Below are 16,329 nucleotides of genomic sequence, written 5' to 3'. Positions count from 1 at the left end.
TACTCTGGATGACTCAGTGAGCAGGGCCAATCATTAGGCCACTTTACAGGCACGTGGCTGGAAGTTTGACTTGCTATTGGTTAATGGCGGTAAAGCCCGCCCAACCACCTCCGGTCTGCTTCTTTAAGTAGAAGCCCGGTTAGTTCTCCTTCCTTTCAGCGACTGTTAAGTGGTGAAGGTGAGTTGGGGTGGGGTGTGTCCTGGGCTGGGGCAGGTCTGTTCCCTCTTTCGGGGCCTGGGAACTGGGTGGAGGGTGGGCGGCTGGCGGTGATGACATGCGAATCAAAGCACGTGTTAGACTGCTGACGCGGGTGATGCGAACTGGAGTCTGAGCCGGGCCGCTGAGGCGTGAGGGTGGGAAACGGGTTTGCGGGTATACCACCTCCTCACCCACCGCTCTCGTTCTTGCAGGTCTCGGCTAGGAGAAGGACGTCGGATCTCATTGTCCTCTCTGCTTTTCGACCCTCCCCCAAAGCCCCTCAATAAAATGGCTTGATGTCAGCGACGGTGTCCATTTTGTTTGTCGCGATGCGCTGCCTTTGAGCCCCCGCCGCGCCTGCGCGTGGCGCCGGGGGTCAGGCTGCGGCGCCAGAGCAACATGCGCTTGCGCATAACTGGGGCCGTCTTGCCCCCGCGGCGGCGGCCCTTTTAACCGCGAGCTACACTGCGGCACTGGGCTGCCGGGGTGGGGGGCTGGGGAAGGCGTCGGAGGTCCTGCAGTCTCTGCTTATTCGTGTGCCTGTCCTGTGAGTCCGAGTGGTCTCTCCGTGGAAATCAGTGAGACGGGCAGGTTCATGTAACCGCGGCGGGGAGGGTGTCTGCAGGGAGGGGAGATGAGAATCCGGCTGTGGCCTTGAACCGCTTGAGTGAAGGCTGTAGTGCACTTGACACGAACTGGTTACCGGTCCTGAGCTGCATAGGCTGAACTCGTCTGGCTGAGGTGTGTTCGCGGACCACGTAGAAAAACCGCCGTTTAGGGTCAACTGCTTATGCCCCAGATAGCTTAAACAGCTCACAATGACGGTTTTGTGCATTGCGGGGCACAACATAGGCACCTAAATAAATGCACAATCACTCCTTCGTAATCCACATCCTAGGTGATAACGATCCCTCCTGGATTTAGGTGTAACGTGCATTATTTCTGAGTACAAGGCAGCACGTGTTGAAGGGCAGGTATGCACAAGTGCCATGTCTAGCCCCTCTGGTACTTAATGGAGGGGGCCCCAAGTTAGCAGGGTTAGTAAGCAGTTGGTGTAAAACTCTAGCTCGGAAGCAGAGTTTTTTTTTTTTTTGCGGTACATGGGCCTCTCACTGTATTGGCCTCTCCCGTCGCGGAGCGCAGGTTCAGCGGCCATGGCTCACGGGCCTAACCGTTCCTCGGCATGTGGGATCCTCCCGGGCCGGGGCACGAACCTGTGTCCCCTGCATCGGCAGGTGGACTCTCAACCACTGCGCCATCAGGGAAGCCCCAGAAGCAGGGCTTTAAAAAATACGAATTGAGGATAATTAGCGCCTTCCTTGTATCAGGGTGTGGTCTACTTTGGATCCTCCAACAGGACGGGTCCAGTGATGGCCCAAGAAACAAGCTGCTACTGGCAGCTGAGGGCCCAGGTTTATTCTGTACCACAGTTTATTCTGTTCCTATTATCTAAGCAGGATCAAGTAGAAATGACTTAGATGCTTATCTAGTATTTGACATGAGACATTTATTTTGTGAAACAATGCAAGCGATTGTAAATCCCCACATACTATTTGATTAAGTGCAATAGGGTACAGTCATGTGTAATCTCTACACAATAGTGCATCTAGTCCTTTGCCTTTAATTATTGCACAAAAATTATAAGACCAGCGAACAAGACATGCGCACTGACAGGCAAATTGGCCTACACAATGAGAAATCAGAACAGTACACTGACTGGAATGGTCTGATAATTTAAGTCAAATGTTTTAATGGTACAATTAAAGTAATCAAATAAGGGTTCAAATATGTTTTTTTCAATATATTAATTTCTTTAAAGTCCCGTTCAGGCAAGGTGCTGTTGCTGTTTAAAAAACCACTATTAGCTTTGTCCACAGATGTAAGTTGTCAAAAGTTAACCCAAGGTAAGTTTGATGTTGAATGCAGCTTTAAACAATTAAAAAATTGTACTGAGTGTACTTCTCAAAGCAAATTACACAGTTTGAGAGAGCCCCGAAACCTGTAAACTAAATGTTCTGACACAAATGCACAAAATAAAGTTGGCAACGTTAAATGTCACGGTAATTTTGAGATCTGTAGTGTTTGTAGTGTTTGATGCTGAGCAAACATCAGCATCGTCTTGACTCTGAGATGATAGAGAGCAGTCTCCGGTTTTGGCCGTCAGAAAAGGAAACTGCCCACAAAACATCCCAAACCAATCAGGTTAACAAAGCATTTAAGATCCCTATTTAAAGCTTCCCAGAGCTCACAGCAAGTGCCAGGTGGAAGGACGGTGGCTCTGGCTTTCTGGCCCCACCCGAGTCCAGTCATTAGGTTTGTTTGATATTTCCACATATGCTCAAGTCTCAGGAAAACATTTGGGATTAGTCAGAAACCAGGTGATTGTACCTCCTTGGTAAAAGGTGTGGGATGGTTTGATCTCATGGCTTTGCCTAATGGTCACATAAATCCCACAGTTCCCGCCCCAGCTGATAGTGTGTTAAGAGTGTATGTTCTATGGCTACTTGCTTCCAAAACGCACAATTGATAAGAAGAGTAAGTTGCTATGCATATCTTTTTATCACCAAAGAAACAGTTGACAAAATTCCACTCCCCACCCTCCACATGTGTAACCACACTGACGTTCTCTTGGTGTGGAGGGCTGCGTCACACAAACTGTAAAAGTGAGAAAACATTCCACTGCACTGGCTGCCTGAGAAAAAGCTTTGGAGGCATCGAGGAGGCAAGGGGAAGCCTTCCAGCTGTGCAGCTTCGCTCTTAATGTGCTCTTTTGCTGCCACAAAAACTGGTAGACTTAGAAAAGCCATGGTGGGGGTCACCTGTAATCTCTGGATCCACCGTGACGATCCTTCCAGTTTTCCTTTGCTGAGTCAAAGCTTTGCAGGAGGCAATCTGGACCCCATTCACTGGACACCTCCCAGTGGGATGGGCACCGGCAGGCAGAGGGCAGAAGCTGTGGCACGAGGAAAGGCCAGTGCTACAGCCCAGATGGCAGCCGAGAACCCCACACCTTGAGCTTCATCTCATAATACTGGGAACACCAGGTCTGCACCCATCACAATTGATCAGCAGCCTCCACCAGTGGGTCTTTCAGGAGGCTGGAAGTGGAGCGAGGATCCATGGCTGAGTGCATGATAGGGATATAAACGTCGTCCATGTTTGGCATGACAAAAACTTTCTGTAGAAAGAAGGAACAGGCATGTGGAAGAATGCTCTTTTCTCAGAGTTGCCCTAGTGTGTTCCGATAATTTTAGGCTTTAGACTAGTTTTTAAAATACATATGAAACAACTTTTCCTACACATTCCAAACTAATTCCTCTATGATATTGAGAAAGCGTTGAGGTATCACACCAGTGCACGAACACGAGAACCCAGTAAGTTCTGAGGAAGAAGCAGCCTTTGATTTCATGGACATATAATAAAATGACTCATGAATTGATAAATAACATTAAGAGAATTAAGAGCATAAGCTGCTCATAGTATTTCCAAATTACTATATCCAGAACACATATTCCAACACACATAAGCCAACTTATCCATTTAAATCCTAGCAACAAAAATGTAAGCTAATTTTTTGTTTTTTCAAACCAGAACTAGTTAAAGCTACGTATGAAAGAAATCCTACTATAGTGAACACCCAAAGGATAATGAGTGATTGACAGTAATGGTGCTTTGCCTATCTGTTTATAAACTTACTTTATGTAAGTGAATTTTGGCAATGTATCCAACTTCAACAATGCTTTCTTCCAAAGCAAAACCAAAAACAGGTGGCCATGGGAGAATGCAAGCAGTTACCCTTCAACTTCCCAACTTGCCTCAAAAATACCATGCACCAAAGTTTGCCCCCTAAAAGAGATGACCCTAATATCCCAATACCCCTAAAAGAGATGACCCACCCAAATTCCTAATGCAGGATCTAGGGAGATAAGAAAAAGGAAAAGAACTGAAGGCATGAGATTGTCTTTCCCCTAATTAGGTTCAAAGTACTTTTCCTTTTGGAGATAAGATTAAGCTTTCCATAGACTGGTTTTTAGTTATATTTAACCTATAGCTTTTAAATAATAAAAAATATATAATTTTAAAGGCAATAACTCAAAATATACTACTGCAAAAATAATACTGGTATTCTTCAAAAGCTGAAATTTACTATAAAGTAAATAGTCTGTTAATCCGTAAAACCTTAATAGACAACTATGCCTCAAAAACCTGATAAAAATTTGATAGAAACAGCTCATTCCAGGGCCTCAGCTACACTGCTATTTCCCTTGGTGGCAGAATGCAGAAGACAGGCTTAGAGAATGAGCTCTGGCTTAGTCAACTCCAGAAGATCTCTAGACTACCCTAGAAGATCCACAGGGGAGGGACAGGCCTGAATCATCTTTGGACTTCCAGGGTAGGTGGTAGCTACACGCGGAATGTTTGTTGCAACAAACAAACAATTTTTTTGTTGAAAACAAACCAAGCAAGATGGGTACCACACAAGGGCAGGAACCACCACAGCCCGGGTGCTACTAGCTGGCCAATTCCAGGCCCCACCCGGGGAAAAGTCCAAAGATAGCCCCAGCAGATGGACGGCTCGCCAGGCCTACTGGTACAAGACAGTCATTTTGCTCTTTGACCCCTACCTTTTGAGTTTCCTCTAAAGACTACTTCATAGGCTTCTGTGGATGAGTTTCAGAGTTTTTGAAACTGAACCTGAAACTTTATGCCTATTTGATCATATGTGTACTTTCCTGGGGTCCATAGCTTTCACCAGATTTTCCAAGGAGGATCCTGACCCACATGAAGTTCAGAACCTCTGTTCTACCCAGAGCTTTTAGAGCCTCAGCATGAAACACTAGATGACACTGCAGGTGTACCTGAAACTCTTGCTCCAGTTTCTTCTCTATCCAGTCTGTCACATGAACTAAAGTCACTTCTCTCTCTCCAAGTTTTGGCCGAGCTTTCAGCTCGATATGTGGTGGCTTCCGGAAACCATACCTTTTAAAGACGAGTAATAACCACATTTAGAATCAAAGAAAAGAAGCGGACAGTACCAAGAACAAACATTCCTCATTTACACAAGGCTTTCCAAGCCTAATAACAAATTTTTTTAAAATAGTAAGAGTTGATACTTTATCAACTAAAGAAGGCTTTATCACTACTTAAATGTTTAAAATAGTAAGAGTTGATACTTTATCAACTAAAGAAGGCTTTATCACTACTTAAATGTTCTCTTCTTCCGAAAATCCCTTCTAAAAAACACTCCAGTGTAGCAAGTATGAATTGTGAACTCCCTGTGTCCCTGGACCCAGGGCCGTGATGATCTGAGAACAGTTGTGACAAACTAAGAAAGCCAGGAAATGCCACTGGAAAAGTCCATGACCTGGGCATTGTTTCTTGTTTTTGTTTTTCCTAAAATGGAAAGGATCTTCTTTGTTTCCATTTTTATGAAAGTAGGATATGTCTGTTACAAAATCCAAAATATACAAGTGTATAAAGCAGAAAATAAAAGACATTCTCTCTCTGAGTCTCATAACCAAGATAGGACCACTGAGAGAAGTGGGATCAATTTTCCCCACACTCCTAACATGCATACGTAAATAGAAACGTTCTATAACCTGCTTTTTCATTCCACACTCCACACCATAATTATGGCTTCTCAGTGGAGCAGACTGGCACTCAGAATTGTTGGTAAGGTATCCAGTCAAGAGACTGTGTGCTATCAAACTAAAATCTTCAACCCATCATGGACCAATGTTTTAAAGAATCCAGGCACACCTCGGAGATACCGTGGGCTCAGTTCCAGATTACCACAATAAAGCTAATTACTGCAATAAGGTGAGTCACGTGAATTTCTGGTTTCCCGGTGCATATAAAAGTTATATTTACACTATTCTGTAGTCAATTAGGTGTGCAAAACAATGTACGTATCTCAATTGAAAAACACTTTATTGCTAAAAAAATGCTAACCATCATCTGACAATGCAGGGTTGCCACTAACCTCCAATTTGGAAAAAACACAGTATCAGCAAGTACAAGAAAGCAAAGCATAGTAAGATGAGGTCTGCCTGTACAATAAAAATAGCAAATTGCTATAAATGTTTCTAAACACTCTCAATATCTATACGTATCTTTGTGGATTAATAACAGTTCAGCACTCGAGCATGCACTGCGTGGCACTAGCCTAGAGGTCTCTAATTGTAACTCCCATTGAGCAGTGGCATTTGTAACTCCTAAGTCAAAGCTTGGAAGAGGAAGAAACGTATCAACTCTTACTATTTTAAAAAAATTTGTTATTAGGCTTGGAAAAATGTACAGTAAGTTACTTATTAACTGGTTATTTTTGGATGGTAAGGTTACAGGCTTTTTTTTTTCTGTTTTCTTCATGTTCTTCCAGTGAAAACATTACTTTTTAAAAATAAAATCTAAAATGGTATTTTAAAGCTTTTACTGGGAAACACCAATATCATTAAATGATCAGTCAATTAAAAAATCCTTTTGTGATCATTCCTACAAGCCCTTCTGAACACTAAGGCTGTGTACCAGCATGCTGGTTTCACTCTATAACAGAACAGAGCTATCTTTTTCACACAACTGTAGTGTATGGTACAAAGAGGTCTTTTATGCAATCCCTGTATACCCTTATGCACATTTGAATGTCAATTTAAAATTGAGATTTATAGATAGTGATTTTCTTCAGCTGGGCCCTTGAAAAATTTATTTCAGTGATTCTCAATCCTAGCTTAGTCCCCCCAACCGCTGAATCCTGGGGGCTGGGCTGGGCATAGCTTTAACAAGTCACCCAGGTGACTGTGATATGCAGGTGGAGTTAAGACCCACTGGTTCAGTCAAATGACAACTCTCTGGGTAGACCTTCTACCACAGTTACCAAGCACACGTGCTCCTGCCTCCTTAACATCCAAATCTGACCTGGGGAAGTCTTCCCTAACCGCCCAGGACTCTGCTGGATGTGTGATCCCCATCTGTAAGGTGGGCATAATGATGGCCCTGTCTCCGCCGGATGCTGTGAGGACTGGCCAGGTGAAGCAGTTACACCCCAGGCTAGGCAGAGAATAAGAGGTCTACAAATGATAGCTGTTCTCACTGGTGGAAAGGGTTGGCTTGAGAGAGGAGGAAGACCAAGAATAGAAACAGCTCATCCCATAAACTTCACCAATAACCTTAACTCTTCCTACCGTGTGAAGATGAGTCTTTATATGTGAATTAACCACTCACAGTAGAAGACAGAATCAGATTTACAACTAATGTTAAGGTTCCATGAAAAACGTTTGAAAGTGCTTCTTCCCAGGAGAAGGTACCTTCCATAATTTCAAGGATCAGCAATTTTTATGGGATTTTTATGGTCATGCAAGAAGGGGAATCACTGGCTGACCCCGAGGGGCCCTCTACGCACCATATTCGGTCAGTCGGGGGAGGTGGAATGTTGACCGCCAAGGTTCCTCTACATTCTTGTACTTCTACAGTTAGCAGCAGTGGTGTATTGGAGACTTCTTCAATCTTCTTTTTAATGAACTCTGTCTCCGTTGCTTTTTGGAAATATTTTGACTTGGTAATTTTATCAACAAACCTCATAATCTTACTTGTTCGGTGACCTCCAACATACCTTTAAATGAGGGACACAGACGGGTGTTAGTATAGATTTTGTTCCTTCACAAACAACTTGGTGGCTCTGTGTTCACCTGACTTTAGACCTGAGTTTCTCAACTGCAGCACCACTGACACGGTGGACTGGGCGATTCTTTGTTGTGGATGTTGCCAGACGTTTAACAGCATCCCTGGCCTCAGCCTACTGGATGTCAATAGCACGTTCCCCCACATATATGACAATAAAAAATGTCTTTGGACATGGCTAAATGTCCCTGGCGGGGGGAACAAAATAACCCCCAGGTGAGAACTACTACTTTATTTATTTTTAAATTTAATTTAATTTATTTATTTTTGGCTGCGCTGCATGGCATGCAGGATCTTAGTTCCCCGACCAGGGATCGAACCTGTGCCCCTGCAGTGGAAGCGCAGGGTCCTAACCCCTGGACCACCAGGGAAGTCCAGAGAACTACAACTTTAGACAAGGTGCAGACATCAGATAGAGCCTGAGTCTTGACAATGGCGAGTCAGACCAAGTTCTCACAGTGCAACCAGGGAAGGCATCTCACCTGCTCTCCTTTATAACCTTCAAATACTGAATATAAATCCAGTGTCCTCTGAGCAAAATATCACCATCTCTACATAGCAAATAAGAAATCAGGCTGCATTAACAGGGCCACAAAACACAGTAAAACATCTGCCTTTTAGATGGTGTCACAGCAACTCTGAGCAGCAACGACTTGTCAAAGGGCTCAGGAGCATCTAAAGAAAAAAGCTGCATCCAGCTGATACGCTAGCAGCCCAGGAAAGCAAGCTTTCCTGTATCAGGTCATATCTACCTAAGACTGCCCTAAGAAGAGAGGATATTTGCTCTTAAAATCCTCCACAGTTCCAGAGTGTCAAGAATACTATGGGTATATGTGTAGGCAAAAGCAATTATTCTTAAGAAGGTCAGGTGGGGAGAGTTTAAATAATGCACACAAACTTTAGTCCCAATTCCTCAAACATCTAGATTCCCTTTTCATCTCCTGTAGGATTTCAAAAGTGAACAGGTTGATATTTTCTTACAAATGCTTCTGAATCACCTGGTTTCTTTATCATTTTAGTTTCTTCACTCACTTTAAATAATTAAAAGATCCTTACAGAGAGGCAGCCTAGGCACTTTCATCATTCAGCAGTCCAAGTAACAGGCAAAGGGAGCCACCAAAATGTAGTTCATGATCCAAAAGATCAGCTAAGTGACCCACGTTTTCAAAATTCACCGAAGAAATCACCTGAATGTTTCAACATTGTAGAAACTAAAAGCTCAACAGCAAGTGTGACCCGTCAGAAGGGAAGTAATGTTCCCTATCCACACCAGGGGGAGCTGTTGTGTAATCTGTGCTCCTTGTGATAAACACGCCCTTCAATTCTCTGTTATTTATTCCAACGGCCCAAGAAAATCATTTTCTTCTGGACCCTCTTAATTAGGGAAAGCTATTCAGGTCTTTTGCTTTGGGGCATGAAATTTTATCCCACTGGCTTTTAGTTATTAATGCAAAAATCATTCACTCAAAGTGAAGGAGGAAGGAAGATCAGAGAGGAAAAGACAATAAAAGCTCACTCCCAACTTGCAGCCCTGACCCCTGAAGACCCCAGAAGCTAGATCCACTCACCCTTCAGCCCCTGGGAGAAGCGGTTTGTCTCCTGCACCAGGCTCTGGTGCGTCGTCTTCATCAGAGGAGCCAGCACTGGAGGACTCCTCGTCGCTGTCGGCCAGACAGAAGGCCCTGGGCCTGCAACTGATCAGGGCAGAGTCACCACGGCAGCTGGCCCAGCGCCAGGCTCCACCGCCACCACTGCTACCGCGTCATCACTCTCCCCCACCCAGCCCAGACAGAAGAGGCCCAATCCAAGAGTCCTCGGATTGGCCTGGTGCCCCGGGAGACCCTTCAGTGCCAAGTCCCCGGCAGGACCGCAGAGGACTTGGGCCTGAAGGGCTGGATTCTGCGCATGCGTCAGAAAGACAGGTGATGGGAGTGCGATGCAGTCCACACAAAATGCAGTGATCTCGTCAACAGTGCAGTGCAGCCAATGGGAGGGTGAGTGGAAAGAACGATGGTTGCACGGGGGAGGGGACAGCTCATGTTGGCGCCAGGACCACCTCACAGATGATGGGGATGTTCAGGCAAGTCCCCTGACTCTGGCTGAGTTCAACAACTATGCTTTTTGGCTTAGTTTCCTCCTGTTAGTTTTGGCTCAAGACTCCTTCCTAGTGAAATTACGTATCCTAGCCCACACCTGCCCCAGCTCCTGAAGGTCACAGAAAAAGCCAACAACCAACAAATCTCAAGGGACTCTAGGAAGCAACTGACATGGGAACCCAGGAACTTTTCAAGAAAAGTACTAATTTAAAACCGTATTTTAGGGCTTCCCTGGTGATGCAGTGGTTAAGAATCCACCTGCCAATGCAGAGGACACAGGTTTGAGCCCTGGTCTGGGAAGATCCCACATGCCGCAGAGCAGCTAAGCCCGTACGCCACAACTACTGAGCCTGTGCTCTAGAGCCTGCAAGCCACAACTACTGAAGCCTGCCCACCTAGAGCCTATGCTCTGCAACAAGAGAAGCCACCGCAATGAGAAGCCCGCGCCCCGCAAAGAAGAGTAGCCCCTGCTCGCCACAACTAGGGAAAGTCCATGCACAGCAACAAAGACCCAGTGCAGCCAAAAATAAATAAATTTATATTTAAAAAACCACATTTTTTAAATGAAGTAATAAAAAACTTCACCAAAGAGCAATGTCCCTCATTAATCTTTCCAGGGTAGAGCCTCAGTTTCCACTGGGTCACTGGCAGCAGCCAGTGATCAAGGTTCCCCTGTGAGGGCCCTGGGGGTTCCTGGCCAAGCTTGGGCCCCAAAGAAGGCAGCTCCCTCCCTGGATGGTGGCTTTGCTTCAGAGAGGCAGAAAGCAGGGCCCATCCCGGAGGCTCAGAGACTTAATGGGGACAGAATGAACATAATTAAGCTACCAAATGGTCACTAAGCAGAGCGTGGGCCTCGTATTTTTTTTTTTTTTTTTTTTGGTTGCATTGGGTCTCAGTTGCGGCTCACAGGCTTCTTAGTTGTGGCACGTGGGGGCCTTGTATTTTTGATAAGGAGAAAAATCACCAGGACAGGGGAAGGCAGCGCAGCTTAGGTCCCATCTTCCTGCGGGTGTAACCCTTTGGGGTTTTCCTTGGGCCACCAGAAGCCCACGGGGGCAGTCATCTCCTGGCCAACAAGGGCCAAGGGCACCCAAGGGCAGAGCACACCCACCAGTGTGGACTTGAAGGCCCAGCAGAGGCCCCAGCACTGGGAAGAGGGCACTGAAATCTCCGCCCTGAAACAGGAGCCCGGCTGTAAGAGGACCGAGCACAAATGTCCTCCCTGGCAGGACACCCGGATCCTCCTTGATCCTGGCCCTGAAACATTAGAGCCAGCGCTCTAGCCAACAGGCTTGAGTACAGCGTTAAAGGGAAACTCCCTCTGCAGACACAAAGGCCTCTTGTCCCTGGCCATGGGGACAGCACCCGACTCCTCCTCCTTCTGTCAGAAGCCGGGCTAGTCCAGGAAATGCTCACGTGTGTGTGCTGGTCACAAAATCATCTCAGTGCTTTCCAGGGTTAGGCAGCCCTCACAGAGCTCTGCTTTTATACAAAAGTAAAATAAGATTCCCAAGAAAGCCTGCACTGGGTCTTGGGATGAAGAAAGTCAGGGAGCTAAGTCCCCAAAGATAACACGACCATCTCAGAAACCTATCTTACTTCTCCATCAGTAAAACGACTGTGCCCCCTGGCTCAGACCTCGTGCTGCCAGGTAAGGAAGGTACAGAGCACAAAAGGCTGCCTCAGCATCCTGGACCACAGTGAGACCTGCAGAACCACTGTCCCCTTCTGTCCCCACTGGTATTTGTCATCTGGCAGCCTCCAGACCTGGGGCAGAAGATGCCAAAGGCTGAGCACTGCAGTGAGCTCTCGGGTTCCTGAATTAATCCTCCACAGGACAGAGAACAGGACAAATTTTGTGGCTTGAAGTTAATCATTTAGACAATGCTCTGTCAGTTAAAACAGATCAGATGACATGAAATTCTGACTGTGACCAAATGGTACCTCTCCTCTCAGCATAGGGGGCTGTACTATGCAGCACCTAATACTTACTAATTAAAAGTGTAAATATTTGGCAGATATTCAAGTTTTATAACCGAACATGCATTTTGTGATCTCAACCCTATGATGAATTTCAGAGAAAGACACCCTGCACATTCTTATATAAGATGTGCTAGAATGCAATAAGCCTACTTTTTTAAACATACCTTAGAATTCGAGATAAGTGTAATATCCTTTCAAGAGTCACCTTAAAGGGCCTTCCCTTTAATAAATAAAGGGCTTATTCCAGTTTTGCTGTCTCTGCTAAAAATCTTTTTGGAAATGCGCTTGCAGTCGGACACATAAGAAAAAGTGCGATATTTTATCACTGATACTCTCTGTCTTGAACCAAACATTTAATTTCTTAGTCTCATAATCACCATCACCTCTGAACAAAGTCTAGCAATTTCTCAAAGATCCAATCCATCTAGAAAGTAGGAAGATTTGCTGTCACTCAGAATACTTAAAGGAATGTCACAGACTCCGAAGGCAACTCTAAAAAGCAGCTCCAAAAAATGCTTTAAGTGAAGGGTGCATAATTAGATTAAACAGCCCAGTGAGGACCGCTTGGAGGGGGACCACGCTCATGAGAGTGCATTCGTTTCCTTTAACAGAAGTCGGGCCCATGTATCTGCCACACACACGTGCACGTACACCCACGGCGTGGGTGACAAGCACTGGGCTCCCAGAATATCAGGGCCTCGGGGCGGGGTGGTGGACCCGGGTACACGGGGACTAGCGGCCCAATACAGGGGTCCGGGTGGGGGGCCCACGCGGGGTGGTGGACCCGGTACACCGGGGACTAGCGGCCCAATACAGGGGTCCGGGTGGGGGGCCCACGTGGGGTGGTGGACCCGGGTACACGGGGACTAGCGGCCCAATACAGGGGTCCGGGTGGGGGGCCCACACGGGGTGGTGGACCCGGGTACACGGGGACTAGCGGCCCAATACAGGGGTCGGGGTGGGAGGCCCACGCGGGGTGGTGGACCCGGGTACACGGGGACTAGCGGCCCAATACAGGGGTCCGGGTGGGGGGCCCACGCGGGGTGGTGGACCCGGTACACCGGGGACTAGCGGCCCAATACAGGGGTCCGGGTGGGGGGCCCACGTGGGGTGGTGGACCCGGGTACACGGGGACTAGCGGCCCAATACAGGGGTCCGGGTGGGGGGCCCACACGGGGTGGTGGACCCGGGTACACGGGGACTAGCGGCCCAATACAGGGGTCCGGGTGGGGGGCCCACGCGGGGTGGTGGACCCGGTACACCGGGGACTAGCGGCCCAATACAGGGGTCCGGGTGGGGGGCCCACGTGGGGTGGTGGACCCGGGTACACGGGGACTAGCGGCCCAATACAGGGGTCCGGGTGGGGGGCCCACACGGGGTGGTGGACCCGGGTACACCGGGGACTAGCGGCCCAATACAGGGGTCCGGGTGGGGGGCCCACACGGGGTGGTGGACCCGGGTACACCGGGGACTAGCGGCCCAATACAGGGGTCGGGGTGGGGGGCCCACGCGGGGTGGTGGACCCGGGTACACGGGGACTAGCGGCCCAATACAGGGGTCCGGGTGGGGGGCCCACGCGGGGTGGTGGACCCGGGTACACCGGGAGTCGACCAGCGGCCCAATACAGGGGTCCGGGTGGGGGGGCCCACGCGGGGTGGTGGACCCGGGTACACAGGGACTAGCGGCCCAATACAGGGGTCCGGGTGGGGGGGCCCACGCAGGGACTTGCACGCCAGCCCAGGCTGCCGTGGTAGAGCACGCACGGGCCAAGGGCCTTCCAGGAAACGCCCGCCCCGATGTGCATTTAAAGAGCAGCCAACGAGCAGCACATTCCCCTTCCTGACTCGCTTAGGTCCCCTTCAGGCCAATTCCTAAAGTTCAGACTGCCCAGCTCACCACCTGAATTCCATTTTGAGTGTCTATCGCCCCAAAGTCACTAACTACAAGGTGTAACAAGAAGACTATTCGGGAAATACAAAGACTCAAGGAAAAATGTCTGCAAATATAAAGGGTACCCACATTTCAAAGGGAAAGGCCTTCACTAGAGTGAAGCAACACAGACTTCAGTTTCTTACCACCAGCCTCAGGGTCCTTATAAACTTTCTACAGTAAGCAGGACTTCCCACAGGCTGAGCAGCACCTCCTCAGGTACTCCCCACGGCACAGTCATTTGCACACTTGAAGGGGGACAGACAAAAGCAGCGAGACAAAGCAGAGGCCCTGCCAGAGCAAGGGGACAAGCCCTTGCCCAGAAGTGAGGCCCTGGACAGGCGGCCACGGGCTAAAGGGAGGGCCTGGAGGAGAGGGCTGCTGCGGACCCACCACTCACACATGCTGCTCTAGGAGAGGCTTCCTCAAGGAAACAAAGATCACACGCTCAGTAACAGCCACAGGTGCAGGGACTCTGCCTCTCCTCCGGCATTCAGCCTCAGGGCGATTCCATAGCTCCTGACTGAGGAGGAGAAGTGATGCTAGAATCACTTCTGGGATCAGGCTCTTAGCTATGGATGGGCTTTTGAGAGGCTCTCGAAGGTCCCAGAAATTGTAAGCCAAATGGTGCATGTGTAGGCATTCTCTGGGGGAAGGATCCAGAGCTCTCAGATTCCCAAGGGGGTCCTTTATGCAAAAAAGGGTTAAGGGTTCATTTATCCAGGCGTTTTCCTCCCAAGTGCTTTGAGATTGTATTTTTCCTTGCTTTTAAAATTAAATGACAGCCAATTACACATCAACATAAAATTTAACACCCTCACAGGAAGCAGCAAAACATTTTATACCAGACTCTACTGGAAAAAAATGGTGCTTTAGATATATATTATAAATTAAATATAATACCATTATATTCCTAACGCAGAGGACTTTTTTCATGCAGTCTAGAGAAGCACTGCTTGCTCAGAAACGTGTCTGTCCTCCAATCAGCTGAGTTTATGAACTTGAAATTGTGCCAAGAGAGCTGCATGAATAACAGTGAACATGGAATGCCTCAGTGGCAACGATCTCAGGGACCTGGCTGTGGTGGGGCCCTACCTGCTCCCAAGACCCCTCTTTCCAATGGAGTCCCAGCAGCCCTGGGCCAGCACAGGGCTGTTTCCAGAAAGGGCTCCCTGCACAGATGCTCCTGACCGAAGTCTGCTCTGTCCCGCTCCCGGTTAGTTAGAGCTCATTTTCAAGACTGCTTCTGCCTAAGGTGCTTGGTTTTACTGGCAGCTGGTTCTGCAACTTTGCCGTCCCAAGGCTGGCCTGATGGCGCTCAGCTGGCCATGGCGTCGGGGTCGGGGCAGCTGGGGACAGAAGCTGAGTCTGACTAGAGGGCTAGATCAGGACCCCGGCAATACGAATCAAGGAAGTCTGTACGGCTCTCCCCCCAGGAAAGCCTCTTAAATGCTCCTGATCTCCATCCACTCAGGTCTACAAACGGTGCCTTTATGTTGGGGAACATGATGAAAGGACAAGCTTCCTCACGGTGTCACATGGGTCCGAATGAGACTCAGCACTGATGGGGTATGAAATGCTACACGGAGGGCTGATCAACACCACTCACCAGAAAACACAATCCACAGATTGCCGAATCCAAACACATTTTAACAAAACAGTAGAAAAGTGAAAGGAAAATAGCACAGATACAGGTTAGACTGCATACAGCAGGTGAAATTCTCCAAAAATTAAAATATGAACATTTTCATTAAGTCACCTGGACAACTCGGAATCACCTTAGTGAAAGAACGTTCTCAAATGTATGATCCAACTCCCCCATCTACTGTGCTTTCACCACAAGTACGAATACAAGCATCAGGTCAGCATCATAATAAAGCAAACATCTAAGAGCCTGTGTCTTATATTTATATTTAGATGCTGAGAAGGTGCTCCTTGTGGCATTTTCCGATCATTGTACTGCTAATTCCATGCAAAGGGGCTGGAGATGTGAGAAGCAGACTCCAATCAGCATTTTTAGTTTGGTAAAAACAATAATATCATTTAAATATGTAGTCTGAAGCAGTCATTTTTAAGGTGTGTGGGAATGTGAAAGTTCCAGCTTATCCATTCTAGGCATCTAAGAAAAAGAATCAGCTTCATTAACTATCTCACAAATTGGAAATATTTACTAAATTAGACAAACTGGGCAACAGATGCAGTATCCTCTACAAAGAGAGGCGTTTACTTAGAAAATAGATATTGTATTATTTAGGGGAAAGGCGTCTCCAAACACTTTAGGAGCACCCTCTTGGCTACAAGATCAATCGTCTAATTATAAATAACTCTGACGCTGTGATTAAAGCAGGCAGCCGCCTGAAGCGCCTCAGCCTGGCCCACACAGTGCTGTGTGTGGCTGCAAAGCTGAAGGAGGAACCTGCCGGGTGATGCTTCTCTTCACAAAGCATC

The 16,329-nt window shown here is 47.6% G+C and overlaps 1 protein-coding gene and 2 non-coding genes across 3 annotated transcripts in view; 2 read left to right on the top strand and 1 right to left on the bottom strand.

The window, feature by feature from the left end:
- The first annotated feature begins 264 nt into the window (after positions 1 to 264).
- LOC136139584 (small nucleolar RNA SNORD104) lies at positions 265 to 334 on the top strand. Its single transcript, XR_010657105.1, has one exon. It is a non-coding gene; the product is annotated as a small nucleolar RNA SNORD104 (small nucleolar RNA).
- A 196-nt stretch (positions 335 to 530) lies between these two features.
- On the top strand, positions 531 to 667 carry LOC136139601 (small nucleolar RNA SNORA76). The gene has a single exon (XR_010657121.1). It is a non-coding gene; the product is annotated as a small nucleolar RNA SNORA76 (small nucleolar RNA).
- A 1,019-nt stretch (positions 668 to 1,686) lies between these two features.
- Positions 1,687 to 16,329, bottom strand: part of TEX2 (testis expressed 2) — a 108,743-nt gene continuing 94,100 nt past the window's right edge. Inside the window, exons 9-12 of the mRNA XM_065896699.1 lie at positions 9,442 to 9,567; positions 7,596 to 7,805; positions 5,059 to 5,179; positions 1,687 to 3,377 (exon numbers count right to left, since the gene is read on the bottom strand). Coding sequence (XP_065752771.1) covers positions 3,255 to 3,377; positions 5,059 to 5,179; positions 7,596 to 7,805; positions 9,442 to 9,567 — 580 coding nt within the window. The 3' untranslated portion in view covers positions 1,687 to 3,254. The remainder of the gene's footprint in view (positions 3,378 to 5,058; positions 5,180 to 7,595; positions 7,806 to 9,441; positions 9,568 to 16,329) is intronic.

This window comes from Phocoena phocoena, chromosome 19 (genome assembly GCF_963924675.1).
Source record: "Phocoena phocoena chromosome 19, mPhoPho1.1, whole genome shotgun sequence".
Taxonomy (NCBI): domain Eukaryota; kingdom Metazoa; phylum Chordata; class Mammalia; order Artiodactyla; family Phocoenidae; genus Phocoena; species Phocoena phocoena.
This window is presented reverse-complemented; position numbering and strand designations above follow the sequence as displayed.